The following is a 20377-nucleotide window of genomic DNA, read 5'->3' as shown; positions in this document are numbered from 1 at the left end:
CTGAACACGAAAGGTGATACTGCTGACATTTCATACATATAACTTCCACCAAGAAGGATATTGTAATCCAACTGTGTGTCCAACACTTAGATGTCTATGAGAATGGTTTTACCAGCAATTTGTACTGGAACGCCTTTGTATAGGCCTATGGGGAAAAAAGGGCGCCTGTCGTATGCTCTGAGAGTGGTGTCAGATGGTTTGAGTTTAAGAAATACAAGTTTTTTCCACACTTTTTTGGACATAATATATGTGGATTCCACCTCATCGACTATGCAATGGTGGATGGTGATATTCTAGATTGAGACCGAGATGTGAAAAAACAACGGGTGATGGAAGATGTGGGATGACTTTATCTAAGTCAAAGATTGTTAAATGAGAATCAACAGGACCAATTGATCCTAATGCGGAAAGTAAGGATTTTTGTTGGGTTGGGAATGATTGCAAAACTTCCAATGCTGACATAGATGAAGGATTTTTAGCTAAGTCATCGACTATACTATAACTGTGAGCAGCCTTTGAGTTTTGTCCAGCTCACCGTAAAGGACCTTTCACCATATTTTGGATGGGTTCCATGGCGTCTCAATGGATTTTCAAAGGTGTTGTAGGTGCTACGGTAGTCAAGGTGAAAGGGTTGGTTTTTTTTGGATTTTCTACTCTCGGTTGCACGGTTGCAGTAGAACTTCTTGCCCTGCCGTCTAAATGTCATGATTTGAGGTACTCTGAGAATTTCCTCCAAGAGGGTTCTGATGTTATTGGGAGAGTTCTTGTTGTGTATTAGCCACTCCATGATGGGGGAACAAATTATGCATTACTGCAGTTTTTTGTTTTTTTCTCCCTTGCCCCCCACTGTATTTCATCCTCTTCAACTCAGGGAGTTGTGGGAAATTATGGATGTAATGACTATACTCCCGGAAAATGGCACAAGCGTGATTAGTCCATGGAATTGTGTTCTTTTTTTCCTATATGGGTTGTTGTTGGCATGTTCTTAGTTTTGATTTTGATTGTAGTTGCCCCTAGCTGGTGCCCAGGGAGGTTGTTGTTAATTGTTTCTCTCCTGCCCAAGCTTTCCCTTTGGCTTGCTCTTTGATTTTTTCTTAGCAATGTTAGGAGGCTTAACTATGTTTAATTGTTCAAATGATTGTTTTTGTTGAGTGAGAAAGGGATACACTAGATTAACCCCTACATTATCCTGTGTTGGTGGGTTATTCTATTGGGGTGCGAGGAAAGAAAAACACAGATTCCCTTTTCCTTGACTAGCATATGAGTTTTGAGAAGGGGAAATTGCTTCCACGTTCCTAGTGGGGTATTGATCTCTTTGTGGGGTATAATATGGGCCACCCTATGTGGGAGGGTATTGGCCACCCTGAATGGGCTGGTATTGGTTGACCTGTATAGCAAGATTCTGCATAGGCATAGGTTGACCAAGGTAATATCTTGTGTGATGTGGTGGTGGTGCTGCGAGCATAACATTGAATGGTTGGCCACTGTAAGTGTATCCAGGGTACTAGAAGGTGTTTCCGGGTTGGTTTTGGGTTATGGTATCAATCAATCCATCGACAACATTGGATGCACATGGTGTCTCTTATTTAAAAGTTTGCAGGTGGGGAGTGTGTGGGAAAAAATGATAGAGGTACCTAAACTATGTGTATATGAGCTTTAATTGTTGAGCTTTTATAATGGCCTTTTCCTCATTTTGTGGGGATGAATTCACTAAAAATTTTATATTTCTGACGTGAGGGATCTCAAAAACAGTGTGAGGAGGATTTTTTCTTCCAAATGTGTTTGCACAAGCTATGACATTTCCACCATTCAAGGATATGATCTGATATGTGTATAGTAGTTTTTTTTTTTAAATGAGTAAGGAGTTCCAGGACGGAGTCCTGACAGACCAGGAGATGGAAGAATGTAAGGAATATTGTGGCTAGGAAACTAAAGTTCCCATGTGACCCATAAGGTTGGTCTATGTACCAAGTCTTTGTGGACCCTGTGAGCGTGCATTGAAACAGTCGCAATCAAATAATATCATCTATAATATTATTGGATGAACACCAAGGGTGAAAGGTCATTACATGATTTCCTAGGTTTTCTCCTTGTTTCCCTTCAAATTTTGGAACATCTAAAGGGAGCTTGGTGGGCATGGGTGGCCAATTATGGTCATGCACAATTGGGTCATTATCTAACTTGCTTAAATTAGGGAGATTTAAAGAAGCTAAAAATCAGATTTGTAAGTTGTTTTTCATCGCAAATCAATTTTGAACAACTGTATTTAGAGGGGTTCCCTGATGAGAATGGTTACCTTGGTGAGAACCGCGTGGACTCCCAGGAGGTGAGTTGTGTGGGATCCCCTGAGGGGCTCCGTGAGGGGCCCCCTGAGGGGTAGTGAATGGGGAGCTTTGATGAGGAGTGGTCCCAATCAAATTTTCACCGAAAGGAAGATCCTATAACAATGGTTGTGTGGTGTCTTCTATGCCTAAATGGTGAGAGACCTGGCACACCTACTGGTAATGGGGGGAGGTTTTGAAAATGTCTAGATCTATGGGAAAGCATGGGGTCCCCTATGGTGTTGAGTAGAGTATTTTTACTTTTTGTGATTGAGGGAAGGAGATAAATATCAAAGCAAGTAAATCACATACATAAAACAAATATCAATCAAGAAAAAAATGTTTTTTGTTTGTTTTTTAGTATGATAAATGATCCTATAAAGACTTATTCATCCTTGCCACTCTCAAAGTAACTGGGCCTTGTGGAGATATCTTCTGATGGGTATTGGGGCAACATCCCGAAAGGACTCGCGATGCTTTCCATCAACCAAATAATCAACCAATGTAACGATTGAGGCTTTAGTATTGCCTACACCTCCACCTATAGGGATGGATGCCTTAATTTTTTACACTAAAGTACCTTCGCCCCATGTGAGCATTTGATTCTTTATATTATTGGTAGCCAGTTATCAGTACCGAGCACTAAATGGGTCGAGTAGCCCCAAATAGTACCACTTGTACTAGACCTAAGCCAAACCCCCTCTAAATCATATCTCTGTTATGCTTGGGTATTGTTTTCCGGAGGATGATTGAAGGATTTTAAGCATCCTAAAAGTAAAATTCTATGTTCCAAAGATGTAGCATGACCATGGAGGCTTATGGGATGCCTACACCCAATGGTCCTAACCTAAACTATTAATTTTTTTGTGGACCCTATGGGGAATTCAATTGGTTCAAGTTATGGTTGCTTTTAAGAGTATTTTTTTTCTCAGGGTGTGAGATGTAAACCAAAATAATCTAAGTACAAAAAGCTCCAAAAACTAGATGCCTTCTTATACAAATCTTATAGAAGCTTAGTGTGTGATGTGTAACTTTGTGCAAGTGGGCAAGTGAACATACAAAGTGTGATAAGATGTGGATATGTGATGATCCTTTTCAATATCCTCCTAATTACATTAAGTTTTATTTGTTCCTTACATGCAAAAGAAATAATTTGTGGATAATGGGCCACTTAATCTTTTTCCTGTTACACTATGTGAGTTTCAACAAAGGGAGATGGAAGCTTCAGTTCTTTAAGAAAGTTTTCATATGCAAGACTAGGTTCATTTAGGAGATGCAAGGGAAGCAGAGATTAATTAATTTTTGTAATAACACTTAATCCTAGTCCCAAAAACAAAGAAAAATAAATGCTTTGGTTAGAAACAAGATTTGTGGATCATGGAACACTTACTCCTTTACTAATTAATATATGTGAGAAATGTAAAAAAATCAAAGATAATCTAATTAGCCTACTAATTATGATTAATAAAGAAATTAAGTAATGTAAATTCACTAGAAAAGAATTGCAGAGATGAAGGCATTCATTAAAGGCTTCTAATCACCTAAAAAGGAGAAATTACAATTATTTTTATGCTCTCTATAAACTGTGTGGGTTTTACAGTGCAAAAACACGCCTGCGCATTTATCTAAATAAAAGTCATGCTTACACGTTTGTCTGAACGAAAGTTGCGCAGTCAACAAAAAATAATGAACAATCAAGCTTTTTGGACAACAACAAGTCCAACAGGTCCTGAAAAAATTCCATAGAGATGTTGAACTCCTAGTGAGGTGATAATGCAGAGAGAGGGTCCTAAAAGCACAACCGTTAGAGTAGATAAAACAAACTAGTGGATTTGCCAATAATGTAGTAGTGCTTTATAGCAATGAGGCACCAAAAGACACCTCCTTAGTAGTTGGTTGTTCCCTGCAAAGAAATATAGATAGTTTGGTTTTTGTTAGTGGACAAGCATGTAGAAACAAAGCATTGCAAATATTGAAAACAATGCAAATACAATCATAAAATAAAACAAAGAGATAAACACATAAATAATGCTTAATGAAGCAAACAAGTAAACAAAATTATGGAAAATGACTCCCTTTATTGACTACTGGTGGTAGAAGACGAATACAATAGATGACTACTAAACACTTGAATATAATTCTTTGATCTATGGTGCTCAAACATCCTCAACAAGGAGGTTCCTTTCCTTAATATCTTTGCAAGATTCTCCTCTCTACCAAATAAATATGAAGACTCTTCCAATGGTGGACTCTTCTTTCATTAGAATGATGGATTGCTAAGAAGAAACTGAGCCAACATACTAATGCTCTACTTCTTCTACTTCAACAATGAATTTAGGATTGCTTTGATAGAAATTTTTCCAACATAACATTGTCTTTTGTTTGGTTCTCCAATGCCCTATTTATATATAATTTTTTGAATCCCCCTTCCCTCTATTTGTTCATGAATGAAAGTGACTTATAAGTAGAGCTCGAATTTGGTTGTCCTTGACTAGAACATGTCAGGGAATCATCTTCCAAGTGTGGGAAGTGGTCCCGAATTTGATGATTCAAACTATTATTTGGTCGCACGACTTTCGAAGAAAAAGTCACAAACTTGTAATTTATTCCTAAGTATAAGTTACGCAGTCCAATTTTACACATAAGACATTAAGAGAAATTAAAGTTTTGAAATTTCATAATGTCTTTAGCTGGAAAATTTTCATTTGTACATTATATTAGACGACCTTGACATCTTTTGGATTGTACAAACATGTGTACAATTTTCTGGTGTTAACACCATCCTTCTGTACCAACATGATTGGACTCCCACAAGGTGATTAACGCGGTCTAATGTTCCCTTTTTGCAACAGGTCATGAATCTACATTTTGATTTCATCGTTATCTAGAATAGAGCTTTGATATATCAATTCGTTGGGTAGTGGCATGCCCGGGGCCAAATCAATCAAGTGCTTAACCTGATAGCGTAGGGGTACCCCTGTGGGTGAGGTGATGATTTCCCTGTACTCCTCCACGACCTTGTCCATCTAATGTTGGCATGTGGAGGAGCCTTGTCTAGAGGCCATGGATGTGGCCACAATATTCTTCTTTTCCTGAGGGTGAATCATAACGAAGACAAATTTCTCGGTCTAGTAAATGATCTTATTGCATTACTTCGCAAATATAAAAAAGATGGTGGTATGCGGTGCTACCTCCAATATCATGTATAACTTATTTCCCAAAGAGATAATAACAGTGTGATGCCTAGACACATACACAACATGACACTTCCACAAGTATGGTTGGCCTAATAATATATCACAAAATTTAAGAGGAGCAACATCACACAATACCTCATTTTTGAAGGGCTTGATGTTGTAGGGAAGGTGACACTTCAAACTGACATGGATATCTCATCCTTGGTGAAACCACCCAATGGTGTAAAACTTTGGGTGTGGTGTGGTCGGTAGGCCCAAACACTTCACGGTCTCTCCTAAAATGAGGTTCTTTTGGCTTCCGCTGTTGATAATGAATTGTAGTAGAGAACCCTTCACCCACATATGTTAGTGGAAGAGCCACTCCCCCTCCTATGGATCTTTGGGATCAATCTTTTGGATCTTGGTGGTGGCAACAGTGGCACTGGGCTTTGCATTAATAATTTGCTTCCCTTTTTCATTCCGCTTCTTGGATTCTGACTCAGAGTCAGAACATGCACCTAATTCACAAGCCTTCGGCTTGGAAACCAATAGCTCCTTAGCTTGAAACTCACTTGTGTTGTGAGTGGGGCTCTTATTAAACTCACTCCATTTTCCTATTTCCTTCTTTGTCTTCATGGTTTTGTTTTTTGCTTGTGGCTTCAGCTGGTTATCCTAGGTCACCCCGCCTTTCCTTTGTCCTTTGTTCTATGGTTTGGGGTCACCTTTCCCTTGATTTAGATTCACAAATCCAAAGTCTTTCTTCTTTTGTTTAAATTTCTTCTCGATCTTGACAACGTATCAATAGGTGGTGCCAAGAGAGGAGATGTTCAGGAACTCCATCTCGTCCTGGATGTACTTGTGTAGACATTTGCGGTACTTGATTACCAAATTTCACTCAGAATCCTTGATACCTAACTTCGTGCGAAGGGTATGAAAAATATTTGTGAACTCTGGCACGTCTTGGTCCCTTCCCTACCACAACATGGTCCACTTAATGTATTTATTTTCATAACTCCCATCAGGGTAATATTGTTCCTTGATGGCATCTCGGAAAGAATTCCAAGTGGGTGTGACTATAAACAATGAGGTTTACCTCCATCGTTTTGTTCATATTAGGTTTCCCACCATTCCTTGACATGGGGGGCAACTTTGAGGACTGCAAAAGCAATCTTTTACTGATTGGAAAAGCCATGAACTGAAAAATATCCTTCAAACATATTTAACCATCTATCTACGATGTTTCCATCTATATGACCTTCAAATATGGGGGATATCAAAGTTTACTTGTACCTTAAATGGAGTAGTGCCTCCAGAGTGGTTGTTGGATGAAGATGCATCACATATGGGTAGCCATTGAAGGATCTCGGAAAAGTTTTCCATCATCATGTTCCTTTTTCACTCAAGGGCTTCATCGAGCAATATTTTGAAAGGATCACCTACTCCCTCGTCTTTATTTTCTTCTGTCATGGGAGGTCGTAGGGGTTTGCGAGGCTGGTCTTGCAAAGGTTCAACCAGTTCGAGCTCTAACTCCTTATACCCTAACCTCGTTGGAGACATTCAAAGAAAAGAATAGAAGGAGCAGACCCGCTCTGATGCCACTGATCCAGACTTATGTAGGAACACAACATAACACATATATAAACATAAACACAAATATGTAGCAGAAATAAAAGTTCCTTTTATTAACATCAAAGAACTGAAATATGCTTACATACAGAATGGAAATAAACTAGCTGGGGCGATGGTATCTTATTTTCTAAGAAGGGATGTGATGGCTACATGCCTTTGAACTATGTTACAATGAGGCTCAAGGGCCTTTTTATTTATTGAAAAACAAAAGGAAACCCTAAATAACCCCATGAGATGGAACTCCAAGAGATTGTGGGTCCCCTTGGGGTTAGTTGGGCAGCCAACTTCTCGAGGTCGTAACTTGGTCATATGATCTATGTTTGGTGCGTACGATACCTCGTTAGAAAAATCTCTCAGAATACTATAGGATTTGTGGTGGGCCCCTATCTATAACTCTAAGCCTATTGCGAACCTCAAACAAACGTCGTTTAGGGGGTCAAAACAACTCTGAAAGTTCAAGACTTGTAAAACTACTAAAAGTAGTAAACACTGCTATAATCAAGGGAACTGATTAAACTAACTGGAGATCTAGGTGGAATAAGTGGGTTGCCACCAATATCCACCTAGATCAGCATGCAACAATGATGCGATAACCAATGCTGGAGAGAATATTGACTTCCGAGTTTGATTCTCATGGTCGTTAAAGATGAACCCTCAATTGATTTGACAATGGAATATAGACCCAAAATCTGATAAGAGTTCCATCTTGGCCCTCGATGATCAGATCTCCTACAATAGTCCTAGATCCAATCTTTAATCTCCTCCACTGACCAAATAAGATAATTATTCCACCAACTAGGGTGATATCTGGTACCACCGAAGTTGGGTTGCTAGCTAGGGTGAAACTAGATCCCACCGAAGCTAGCTTGAGGATCTCACTTAAAAACATTACTTGCGAGAAACTCTTTTGAGCCTCCAAATCAAATTCCAAGAGATAAATTCCAAATATGCCTCCCCTTCCGCCTTCCTTCTTCCTTTATAGCCTTCGATTGGGCCTTCTTCCAATTTTCTAGATTTGACCATAATACCATCAGCAATTACCACCACCAAATACCATCAACAAATACCTTGGGAAATGCCACATTCTCCTTAATTTTTTATTAAAATCCCCCTCTTTGTCCCTATTTTATTATAAATCGAGTGTCCCCTTCTTCCAAAGCTCCCCTGTTGCTAGTCTAAAAGAACAAAGGGTTAGCAAAGATGTTTTCTTCCAACAATCACTTGGTTGAAGATATTACATAAACTAAAATTAAATTAAAATAAAAAATAAGTATACAATTCAGATTAAAAATAGTATAAAAAGTTATAAAAATTGTAATATATCTCAAAATATTTATTAAAATGTGATAATTTTATTAAAATATCAACCTTCAAAACTATAACAATTTAGCATAGCTATATCCATAATTTATTATTTAAGATAAAATGTTTATATAACAATTTAACATAACTATATCCCTAATTTATTATTCAAGATTAAATATGTTTATGATTTGTAATTTCCCAAAATCCATAAAAGTAAATTGAAATGGAAGGAGAGTAGTCAACAACTCCACTGACCATGTTACTATATTGTTTTTATTGAGGATATTCATTATGCACCTTATCTTTTAAACCATGCAAAAAAGCATGAAAATTGAGATGTTAAAGCACAATCCCTAATGTCTAAGTTGAACGAGAATAAAGAATAAGATACCATCTCTCTAACTTTCTTAATAATCCTACCTTGCTTCAAATGTTCTTAAATGTTTCCTTGATATTGGGTTTGGGATGAAGTAAAAGAGAGTTATGGGACATTTCAAAATCTTTGCAAAGCATCATCATTTAATGCTAATATTTCCAGAAAGAAGAATAAGCGTTGAAAGAGTAAATAGAAAGTCAAATATTTCTAGAAAGAAGAATAAGCGTTGAAAGAGTAAATAGAAACTCAAAAAAGAGAATGATCAATTTTGAAAACGAATGAGCGAATATTTGAGAATTTTGTAAATTAAATAAACAAAATGATAGTTATCATTATTGTAATTTCAATTTTAGATTTTGTAATATTGATAAGTTTCATTTTCTGCGAGTTATGAAACATACCAGTAAAAAAAAATCACCAATTTAAATTTGATGATGTTGTAAATCAAATAAACAAAACTACATTCTCATTATTGTAATCCCATTTTTAACAATGTTGACAAGATTCTTGTTTATTGTATCATATGGAATATATGCATTAGAAAATTTCACCCATTTAACAGATTTTTTTTATGCTAAACATAATAATTAAATAGCTCTAATAAAGCAAATAAAAGTTACTAATTACCTTTATGATGAGTTTAATCAAACTTACATGAGACTAGTGGATTCTCCATAAATTTACATTTAATTCTTAATTATTTGTTTTTCTCTTATTATTATACCTTGTACTCCCATGATATTACCAATTCTATTTTTATAGTAATTTGTTTTTTATTCAATTTTTTTGTAATTTTATTAATTTTTATTAATATTTAAAATTATTTATCTGTAATATGATTTATAAAAGCTTTATTTTATAATGATTGTTATTTTTTTGCACAACGAAATTTCATATGGATAATTACCTCACATTTTTCTGCTATAATTTTTTTTTGTAATAGTTGCAATATTTATGTGATGCTTTTTAGATACTTTTAAATTTTTCATTGTTAAGTTTCATAGGAGGATCCCTTCTTCTTATGAAAGATAATTTTTAAATTACCCTTCTAACCTGGGTTTACATCCCTTCCAAAGAAAATAAAAAAACTGAGTTTTAATGACCATGATTCCTCATTTACCATGGAATGCAATGCTTAGTGTAATTATCTTCTCTATAATGTGGAAGGAATATTCATTTTCTTCTCCCAAAATTTGATGATTAAATGCAAATTAGGTATTGGCAAAGCTCAAATTTTACTGTTGAACTCCTTGCTATGTGGTGTGTCATAAGGATCGCCCTTTAGAAACAGGGAAAAATATTTAGTTTGTATGGGGATTCAAAAGTCCTTGTGGACTGGTTCAATGGAAGAGTTGACTTAAGGGTCCTTCATTTAGAATCAAGAGAAAATACACTAGCCATAGGAAAAATATGATAATGTGCAAGTTCTTCATACAAATAGGAAATCAATTTGCACACATAAAACTATTTCTCATTATTCATTCACAAATCTAATACATATATATAGTTGGATTGAGATCCAATTGATTCCAAATATGGATAAGGAGGTTGAGATATTCTCTCAACAAAATCCCAAATTAATTCTAAACTTAGGATGGAAGTATTATCTCCAAGTCCCTCCCTTAAGGCTTACATGTCATAAATGCACATTACAACAACAATATTGATCTTTCCTTGTCCGTGTTCATCAATACTTACACCCACTTGGAATCTCATAGACACCGCTCTTTCTTCACCACCCCAACTTTGAGATACCACTCTACTAAACCATTCTATGGATTAACTTCCATTTATCAAAATGCAACAAACTAAAAATTTTGATAGTTTTATAGGTAGGTTGTCTAGTAGTGAGTGTATTCAACAATTAATTATACAACTAACATTTCTTTATATACACACCTACGTACTCATAAAAATAAATTGTAATTAATGCTCTTAAAGCACCGAAAAACAACAATATCTATTAGAACAAAGTCACAAAATCAAATTAGTGATATGTTCTCTTAGCACGAAAAAATTTCGAAAACCACTAATTGAACTACTTTGTTCATTATTTGAAAGGTTCATTATTTGGACTTTCCGTCATATAATTTTACCAAACAAAATAACAATCAAACACCAAAAGAGACGGAGACCAAACCAATGTTTGTTATATTATATCAAAATAATCAATTTCCTCTCATCAATCTATGCAGATCTCTCATCATTCTATGCAGATCTAGATCAAAGGAGTTCTCGTTGTTAAAGTTCAACGGGTGGCAATTTCACAGGAACACAATTACTGCGCATATTCTAACTAGTTTTACTAGAACAATGTTTTTCGATGAACCATTTTGGCTGCTCAAAATCATTCACGTCGCGAGGGAAACGTGAGCGGCCCTCCATGGTCATAACTTATGCCTCACCTAAAGGGTGACAATAAATGTATGACTCAGGTGACCTATTCGAATCACAAACCACCATCGCTCGTCTCCTACGTAAACGACCACACAACCCTTTCAAACCAGCTTTATGCGGCGGTGACGATTGAAGATCTCCAAGTTGTGGGTTCGAGCTCTGAGGGGGCTACTGACCATCAGAGGCTATTGGAAGCAGAGAAAGGATGGTAAAACCTAGGCATTCCCGAGGCTACACAAAGGAAACAACCGAAGAGGCCAACAATTCAACCTCATACAACTACACAAAAAAATTGACAATTCGCTGACAAAATGCACAACGAGATCCTCCTTAGTGCAAGTCTACGACAATAAAACGACCCCGAATGCTTGTAGGTGTCAAAGCATAGATAGCCCGACAAATACGTTCTTCATGAAAAAATAACACAAACGGTTCTGGATGATTCCAAGGCCTGAAGCTGCTGGCATCAAACTTTTATAAAATTCAAATGTTGTCATCATTTGTCATCCTGATAATCTCGGTGAGTCACAAAAAATAGACTTCAACCTTCCCACGCTTCTGTGCTTGACCATGCTACACGGCGCTGACTGGATTTGAATCGCCGAAAAGAAGCCGCAACGAAGAAAACGGGAGCCGCCAACGTAATCTGGTGGCGCTAAAATGAAGGCGGACTGCTTCTCACTTCATATGTAATGTGATAATCGTAGAAATCAAAACTTCATTAAATTCCCTCATCTTTGTCCTGTGGTTACCTACTTTTCCTATAAAATATTCTCACGCGCTCTGTCCCTTCTCACACAATCCATGCCCATTACCATGTTTTCCAACCTGGCGCGGGACCATTGAAAAGGAGTTAGAACAGGAATTAAAACAGAGGAAAAAAGAAATTCTAATAGAATTGGTTGGAATCACACATGTGAATTAGAATTAGGAAAAAATAGGGAAAAAAGAAAAAAAAAAAATTAAATTGGTTGGAATCATAAATTTAAGTTATAAACTCTTTATAATTTAAATATTTTAATAATTTTTCAAAATGTCAAATCTCTAAAAAAATTCTAATTTTAACCATAGTTACTAAATTTGTTTTAATTGGAAAAAAATAAATATGAAAATTCAATTATTGGAATCGAATAATTAGACAAAAAGTTGATGTGGTTTATATGGTAAGTAGTCTACATGAAAGGAAATCATGTTAAACTTATCAGGTGAGACCATTGCAAATCGATTCCAAACACCAAAACTCCAAAGACTGGAGTTAGTGATGGGACTTGCTTTCATATTGCTTGTATCCTCCTACACTACGAACATATTTGTTAATGTCCACATGAATGGATAGAGTCATGTCTTCTAAACTCAAAATAAATGGTGGTGCTGATGAGATGTGAACTATAACTCTGTCGGAAAATTCTACCTTCTGTTTTTCAATTTCATTGTTTCCTTTTAGGGTTTAGAAAGAATTTGAGTTGTGAAGTCAGTGAATTCTGTGTTTAATTGAATTTTTAAATATGTTTATATTAAGTAGACATTTTATATAAACTTTTAATATTTAAAGTTTAAATATGTATTATTTGAAAATTGAATTTATAAAGATTTTAAAATTAAGGATGAATTTTAGATTAAAGTTTTAGATTAAATATCAAAATTAATGAGAAGAAAATAAACGAATTTTTAAATAGGTTTATATTAAGTAGACATTTTATATAAGCTTTTTAATATTTAATGTTTAAATATGTATTAATTAAAATTTGAATTTATAAAGATTTTAAAATTAAAGATGAATTTTAGATTAAAGTTTTAGATTAAATTTCGAAATTAATGAGAAGAAAATGAAAAAAATATTTAAGGTTATAAAAAGAATATTATATGTTAGATTTCTAAATGTTTAAGATGTTTACTGTCTAATTTTTTGATTAAAAATTAGTATCAAATTGAATTTAATTTCGAACTTGGTATCTATGATTTAAACAACAACAAAAAAAAAATTGATAAAAAATTAATTACCCAAAATCTCCAAAATATATAATAATTAAACAATACCAAAATGAAAATGAAATAAAGACGTTGTAACCATCTTAGAAGTAGAATAAAGACGTTGTAACCATATGAGAAGTAGGCCTTGGAGGCGGTTGGAAGGGAGGGATGGGATCAGCCCCTCCGCAGATGAGCACGAAAAAATTCTCGGCATATTGACCGTGCTGTGCCAAATAAGGATCGATTTGCATTGGTAGCAAAGAGAGAGCGAGTTGCATGAATTGACCGCTAACTAGCATTTGCATCAAATGTTGCAAAGGAAACGCCGTAAGGCATAAATTGAGGAACAATTCCGACATGGGAATGGGAAAATGTACATAAGATGCAGATATGTAGCATAAATGAGATTCTAAAGATGTATAAATTGAAGTTTATTTAGGGTGCCTAAGTCTATATTTTTTTAATTATTGAATTAATATTGCATATAAATCTCATAAAATTCAACAAACTTATAACTGAGGGCTCTGATCTCTAAGTTTGACTTTGGGTCATTAACATGGTAATGCACTGTCTCAACCACTAAACCACATAACAACAAACAAAAGACTACAAAATGTTACGATCATTACTATAGTAAACCCAATGACTCTACACACAATAATTTATTCTTTACTCGAAGAGAATATTGCTTAACCATATCCACAAAAATATTGCAAGGTGGAAAGCATTATGCAGAACAGAATCTCTGTTATTATAACTTGTAAGTTGTAGCATTGTTCCAACCAATAAAACTATCTTCACATTTTGGAAGATCAAATGGAAATAAGTTTTGAAGAATTCAATAAAAAACGTCCAAGATCATTGGATCACATGATTAATGGTACCCTGTCCTATGAATCTAATATTTTTATGCACTTACAATTAAGGGAGAAAACAAGGTCCAAACAATGTATACCACAGGGACCAATAAATAGTATATTTGAAAATCCTTACTAGGATCAGAAAAAACAACATTACTTCTCCTTAAATCCTTCACAATCAAATTATACAATTGTTGTACAACACAAGGCCCATGCTGTTGTCAATAGTTCTGATTGAGAATGTGACCAGATTCCTTCAATCTCATACAGTGATTAATGCACCAATTATACAATTGTTGTACAACACAAGACTCATGCTGTTGTCAATCAAGCAATAGTTCTGATCGAGAATGCGCCAGATTCCTTCAATCTCATATAGTGATTAATGCACGAAACACAGGTGTAGTAGTTGCAACGACTTTTATATCATTTTACTGATGTTGTCATGTCAAAATCAATGTGATACAATTAAGTCACCTTTAAGAAGAACCTCATTGCAATTTCTATACAAGGATGTCTGTATTATCATTACTCATTCTAATTTCACCTCTTTTATTGTCAGACATCACGAATTAGCCTCCTTCATCCACAGACCAGTCAATTACCTTTTATAAATATTTTGTTTGAGCATTGGAACTCAATAACATTTACAAAATTATAAAAATTTTATCTCCAATCAATTTCTTTTCTTTTATTTTTCTTTTTCTGATTTCCACTTATTATTGTTATATAAATATCTAAACTCATTTTATAATACTTTAAAAATAGAAATTTTCAGATATTATAATCCCTAAATCCTTTCTTCCCATTCTTAATGACTTTTGCAATTGGAAATAGGGCTTTGCAATGAGGTTCCCTCTGCATTAAACTCTGCAACTGACCCACCACGGTTAGTGTTAGAGTCCTTGGAGGGGTTTTATTCTCTTGAACAAAAGTCAAGTGACAAGAAAGAGTCTGGGCTCCCGGCTCTACGCCGGGCCTGTACATTATTACTGGAATCTCTTGTACCTGTTTTGGCAGATCCTAATTTGGGTGTTGAACATCCAGTTCTGCCCTTAAATATAAAGGAGCAAGCCAAAAGTATTGCACATGAATGGAAGTCGAAGATAAACCTTGAAGGAGATGTTGCCAATGGCAATTCGTTGGAGGCCCAGGCCTTCTTGCAACTTCTAGCTACTTTTGGAATTGCGTCAGAGTTTGATAAAGATGACTTATGCAAGCTTGTTCTTGCAGTTGCACGGTGCAGGCAGACACCTGAACTCTGTCGTTCCCTTGGACTTGAATCAAAAATGCCAGGTTGGTTGGCTGGTGTTATGTAATGTTAGCCTCAGTGGCTAGGCTGGCAAAATTTCCATCCATTTTGGTAGATAGGCTTTTTGTTGTTTTTTTGAGGGACTGGTGGATTTTATCAGTATACTTGGTTGTGGCTGATTGAGTTGAAGATAAATTTTGGTAATCCTGGCTGTAGTAAACCTTCCCAACGTTTTTTGTTTAGTCCAGTGAACGGGTTTCTAAGTTGACGGGGTTGGTAGTCTTTCCTTTAGATCTCAACATTTCATATGCAAGGCAGATACTGAGTGGCCTCTACTAGGTAGACATCTTTTTATGAGGTAGAAAGTTGTATGTAAGTTATTTTGTTGATATTAATAAAGGCACCTGAAGATGATCAGCTATGGTAAAGTGTCATAAGGCCTTTCATGAGTGGGGAACTGTTTACTTACGAAAATGGTCTCAAGCTGACATAGTTGTTATCTTTATTGACAAATCCGTTGAAGTTGTCTGTATTGTTTTTTCTTTCACAGTAAACTGTCTTTTGGTATTTCAAATGTTTGTGACATATTCAGATTAACTGAAAATTTTGTGACAATTTCATGCAGATGTTGTAGAAACCCTGGTCAATAGTGGAAAACAAATTGAGGCAGTCAACTTTGCTCATGCATTTGGGTTGACAGAGAAGTTTGCACCTGTTCCTTTGTTGAAGGAATATCTGAAAGATGCTAAGAAAGCTTCTCAGGCAAGTTTAAAAAGCGGGAATAACTCTACTGTTGCACAAGTACGATTGTATTACTGTTATACAAAATGTCTTGTTATGTGATGATCATTTTGGCTTAGTATTGTTGGTTATATCAGAAGTTCCTTTTTTGACCGATATTTTTATTTGGTGCTACAGAATGAAGTAAATACAAAAGAGCTTTCTACTTACAGAGCTGTTATAAAGTGCATTGAGGAGCACAAACTTGAATCGCAGTTCTCACCAGATCCTCTTCAAAAGCGTGTAGCTCAGCTAGAGAAAGCTAAGGCTGACAGAAAAAGGTTTGCAGGTGCTATTAAGTCTCAACCTAAGCGTCCTCGTGCTAATGGAGGAAATGCTAGTGTATATATGCCTCCGTTAAGTGCAGATGAAAGAACTCCGACTCTTTATGCTTCTTCCAATGGTGCAGACAGAAGCTTTTATAGGTCTTTGGATAGAGTACAACATTCTGGTGCAGCTCCAGGTGTTACATCCTACAACCTACAGGGCCAAAATGCATATGACAGATCAAACCAAGGATTATATGGAGCAGGCTATGGTGTTGGAAATAGGACTCCAGTCTCGCTCTCAAGGCCATATATGTATCCATCAGATAACATGGGACCTTCGTTGTTGGGTTTCGGTTCTTACAATTCCTCTACTAATTACAGCAACCATCACTTTGGCAGTAGACTGCCTGCCCCTCCTCCAGCTTATCAGTCTTCTTTTATACATTAGGTAGGTACGGTGCTTATCTTACCGTGGTCAAGCAAGTTCTGATCTTATCAGGCCCCATAAAACCTTTTCTATTGGATGTGGCTGGTAGTAAGCACTTAGCTTTGAAGAGGTTTTTTGACTTTGTTTCTGTAAATCTAAAAGATTGGCAAAGTTCATTTGGCAGCTTTTCACAATTTTCAGTGGTGTTTTCTTCTATTAAGGAATTTTATTTTTGTATGGTATTGAGTGCTTCATCACTTTCCCAGGTTACTATATACTGTAGTGTTTATAGTTCAAAGATGATTCTATGCATAATTTTGGTATTTTTTTATTTGTTTGACAAATCAGAGAGGATCAATCTGTCTCTTTGTGGAAGATTAAAATTTGGTGAATAATATATCATTTGTGATCTTGTTCGGAGCTCATAACACAAGACTTTCAATTGCATTTGTATGCCGAGGGCTTGTCTTGTGTTGAATATGATTTAATTGTCCACTTACACCTTACCTCATTGGTACCTGTTTACTCTACGCCTATGAAGCGAATCAGATTTTATTTTGATTAGTCCAATTGTAAGGCTATTTTTGAAACTGGACCCTGCCCCTCTTAAGCTGGACCCTGCCCCTCTTAAGCTGCTGCATGATTTAAATCCCCCTTTTTGAGCAGAAATGATTTGTAGTACTAGTGGTATAGTTGTTATACCCTGCATTAATATTTTTGTGTTCTCTGTAATGAGGACAAAGCACATTGGAGTTATATGTCCCATCTAGAATTAGCAATTGTCTCAAAAGGTACAAAGAGAGGCCGATAGGATTATTAAATTAGAATTGTTGAATTTCTCTAGAAGAGATGTTGGTTCAAGCCTACAAGGAGCAAAGAGATTTGATGTTTGGAGTTCTATGCTTTTTAGACACCATATTTCTTTAAATACAACTTAATTTTAGAAAAGTTCAACCCCAATGCAGTTCTGCCATGCAGACATACACTTAAATCGCTATTGGGCTTATGATATTGACAAATTCAAAGTAAACTAGTATACAAGAGAATGTACCAAGCTAAACCACAAGTTACACATCTTCAGACCTAAAAAAGTACATAACAATGGTTTGGCATATCAATAGCGATATCATAATTGCTTTTCCTTCCACATACATACAATTGCTCCAAAGGCAAGGACAAGAAAATTTTCAGCTCTAGTGAGCACCAGTGGGTCACCAAAACGAGTGACCACTAATGGCTTTCACATTTATACAAGGAATTGGCAAGGGACTTTACATGGACTCCACTCAACTTCAAACACAGCTTCAGCCAATATGGAGAGTGATTGAAATTGAACATAGCTAAGTAGTGGCATTGGCTCACAGTAATACACCAAGTATAAAATATTGAAGCTTTTACAGAAGCAAGGAGTAAGAAAAATTATGAAGCTCAGAGAAGTAGATTTAAATAAATCAAAGCTTGTTGAACATCTATAATTTCCATAGAAATAATCTTCCAATGTTCTGCTCTCATGTACAAGATTTACACTTTGATCTGGACAACTGTTTGATACCAAATCATCATCAACTCCAAGCATTGCGAGTGATAGATGAGTTTGGATGTCACAACTCCCAGAGTTTTCTCCAGATTCATCCTCAATCAATTCATCTAATTCCATGGACATTGTCAATTACCTCTTGGTCCAATAAGGTAGGTCATCTCCTTCTCCTCATAGTAATTTCAAAGTCTGCAATAATAAGTTACAGACAAACAATGAGGAAGAATAAGTTCACGTTCTTACATTAACATTTATCCATTGTTTGAAATTTCACAAAGTCAGTTTAATGCAAAGGTAAGCCACTTTATTTGGGGAAACCAAAGCTTTCAATTCAAATCTTGCAATCCAGATTTCAGCTAGGATAGTGATTCTTAGGAAAGCTATATACTCTCTTGATATTGGAGCGAAAGCAGATATGCTGGCTCTTCTTGCCTATTCAGGGAGGGGTAATTTGCATACCATCAACATCTCTTCTGCGGTTTAAGGGTGATGATTTCACAAATGGAACTACTAAACAAATGTTTAGATTACAACCCTAAACACTAGGTCTAAACACCCTTTACTCTATGTCAGAAGGATATCAACTCGATATTTCATGTGCCATTCTTTGTTATGGGAAAAAACAATTCTAGCACTAACTCCTCACAGGAAAGGAAATGTCTTCAAGCAACTAAATTTGACATCAGAAACTGAAACATATATATGCAACTAATGAGAATAAGAGTAATTACTCTGTTCATTCGAGGTCGAAACTGAGCTGCCTGTCTCAGACAACATGCTGCACAAATGACCATTCTCTTCATCTTCCTCATGTCATAAGCATCTTCCAAAAGTGGATCTGCAAGTTCTTTTACAGAGCCAGCTGCCAGTAATGGCCTTGCCTAAATTTTGAAATTTACAAGAGATTAAGATTCTGAACCAAGACAAAGAAACCAAAAGAATCCAAAATTATCAAATACAAAACAAGCAAGGACACTAGAGCCCTACCCACATAACCAAGCTTTCTTGGCCTTTAGGATTCTTGTCATTGATTGGTTTTCTTCTAGTTATTAGCTCTAGAAGAACTACTCCAAAGGAATACACGTCTATTGTTGTTTCCCACCCCCTCGAGAATAGATTCACTAATGGATTCCCACAGTCTGAAATAGAATCCAAGGCATCAAAAGGTAAACCTAGGATACCCACTTATTCAAGACATGTTCTCTAGAGACTGTCACTTTGCATTTAAGTAATTTCATTCATCCTCTTATGCAGATCTCAACAAGTTTCCTTCAACCGATCATCTTGGGTACCTGCTTGAGGTACTGGAGAATAACGAAGATGAGCCTAAGCGGGACAATGATGATCAAGAAAAGTAGAGACCATCATCCACAGTCTGTAGTTCTGTAAAATAAAGAACATGACAAAGATTTTACTTAGAAAACAAGCTGTCAATAATGGGTTCCTGGAAGTAGTTGAATAGAAGCTACTTTGTTTTGTTTTGGTGTTTATTATAAAAAAGTAATGATCAATGAGTTTCTTTCCTTGCAACAGCTATGGACATAACCTTCCAGAGAGTCCATTTTCAAATCTTAATGGATCCAATGGTATTAAAACAGTATTATATACTACAGAGAAAACAATGGGGAACATGCCCACTATTTCCAAAGTTTTAACACAAGCATCATCAAAATCTGCTATCGATAAGGAACTTACTTGTTCTATATGCCTGGGTACTTAGAATATTCGTTTTTTTTACATTGTTATTTCAATGATTTATCTGTATTCTAACAACAGACAACAAAATCTGAAACTTCTACCCATAAATCTATGTGCAGATGCCATTGTGGAGCCGAAGCAATTAGCATGTAGCCACTTATTTTGTTTCAAATGTGCGCCAAAGGTGAGATAAACCAAGCACTCATTTGCATTATTAAATCAATATATTTTTGAAAGAACATATATAACTGATTCAGGCTGCCATTTCTGTGAATTCTGTTGGTGCAGGTAATTAAATTGTCTGAGGAGTGCCCTATCTGTGTGCAACACAAGGGCAACCAAGTCTTTAGACTTTCTGCAAGGAGAGATTTACAATTTG

At 35.8% G+C, this 20377-nt stretch overlaps 1 protein-coding gene across 1 annotated transcript in view; it reads left to right on the top strand.

The window, feature by feature from the left end:
• The window catches only part of LOC149143277 (FRIGIDA-like protein 3), a 68881-nt gene extending 51951 nt beyond the window's left edge, over positions 1–16930 (top strand). Inside the window, exons 2-4 of the mRNA XM_089451749.1 lie at positions 14873–15331; positions 15913–16088; positions 16206–16930. Of these exons, the coding sequence (XP_089307875.1) occupies positions 14873–15331; positions 15913–16088; positions 16206–16784 (1214 nt within the window). The 3' untranslated portion in view covers positions 16785–16930. The remainder of the gene's footprint in view (positions 1–14872; positions 15332–15912; positions 16089–16205) is intronic.
• Positions 16931–20377: the final 3447 nt, after the last annotated feature.

The sequence above is a fragment of the Pinus tabuliformis genome, chromosome X (assembly GCF_031772625.1).
Source record: "Pinus tabuliformis cultivar Carrire ecotype Pingquan chromosome X, CPIR1, whole genome shotgun sequence".
Lineage (NCBI taxonomy): Eukaryota > Viridiplantae > Streptophyta > Pinopsida > Pinales > Pinaceae > Pinus > Pinus tabuliformis.
This window is presented reverse-complemented; position numbering and strand designations above follow the sequence as displayed.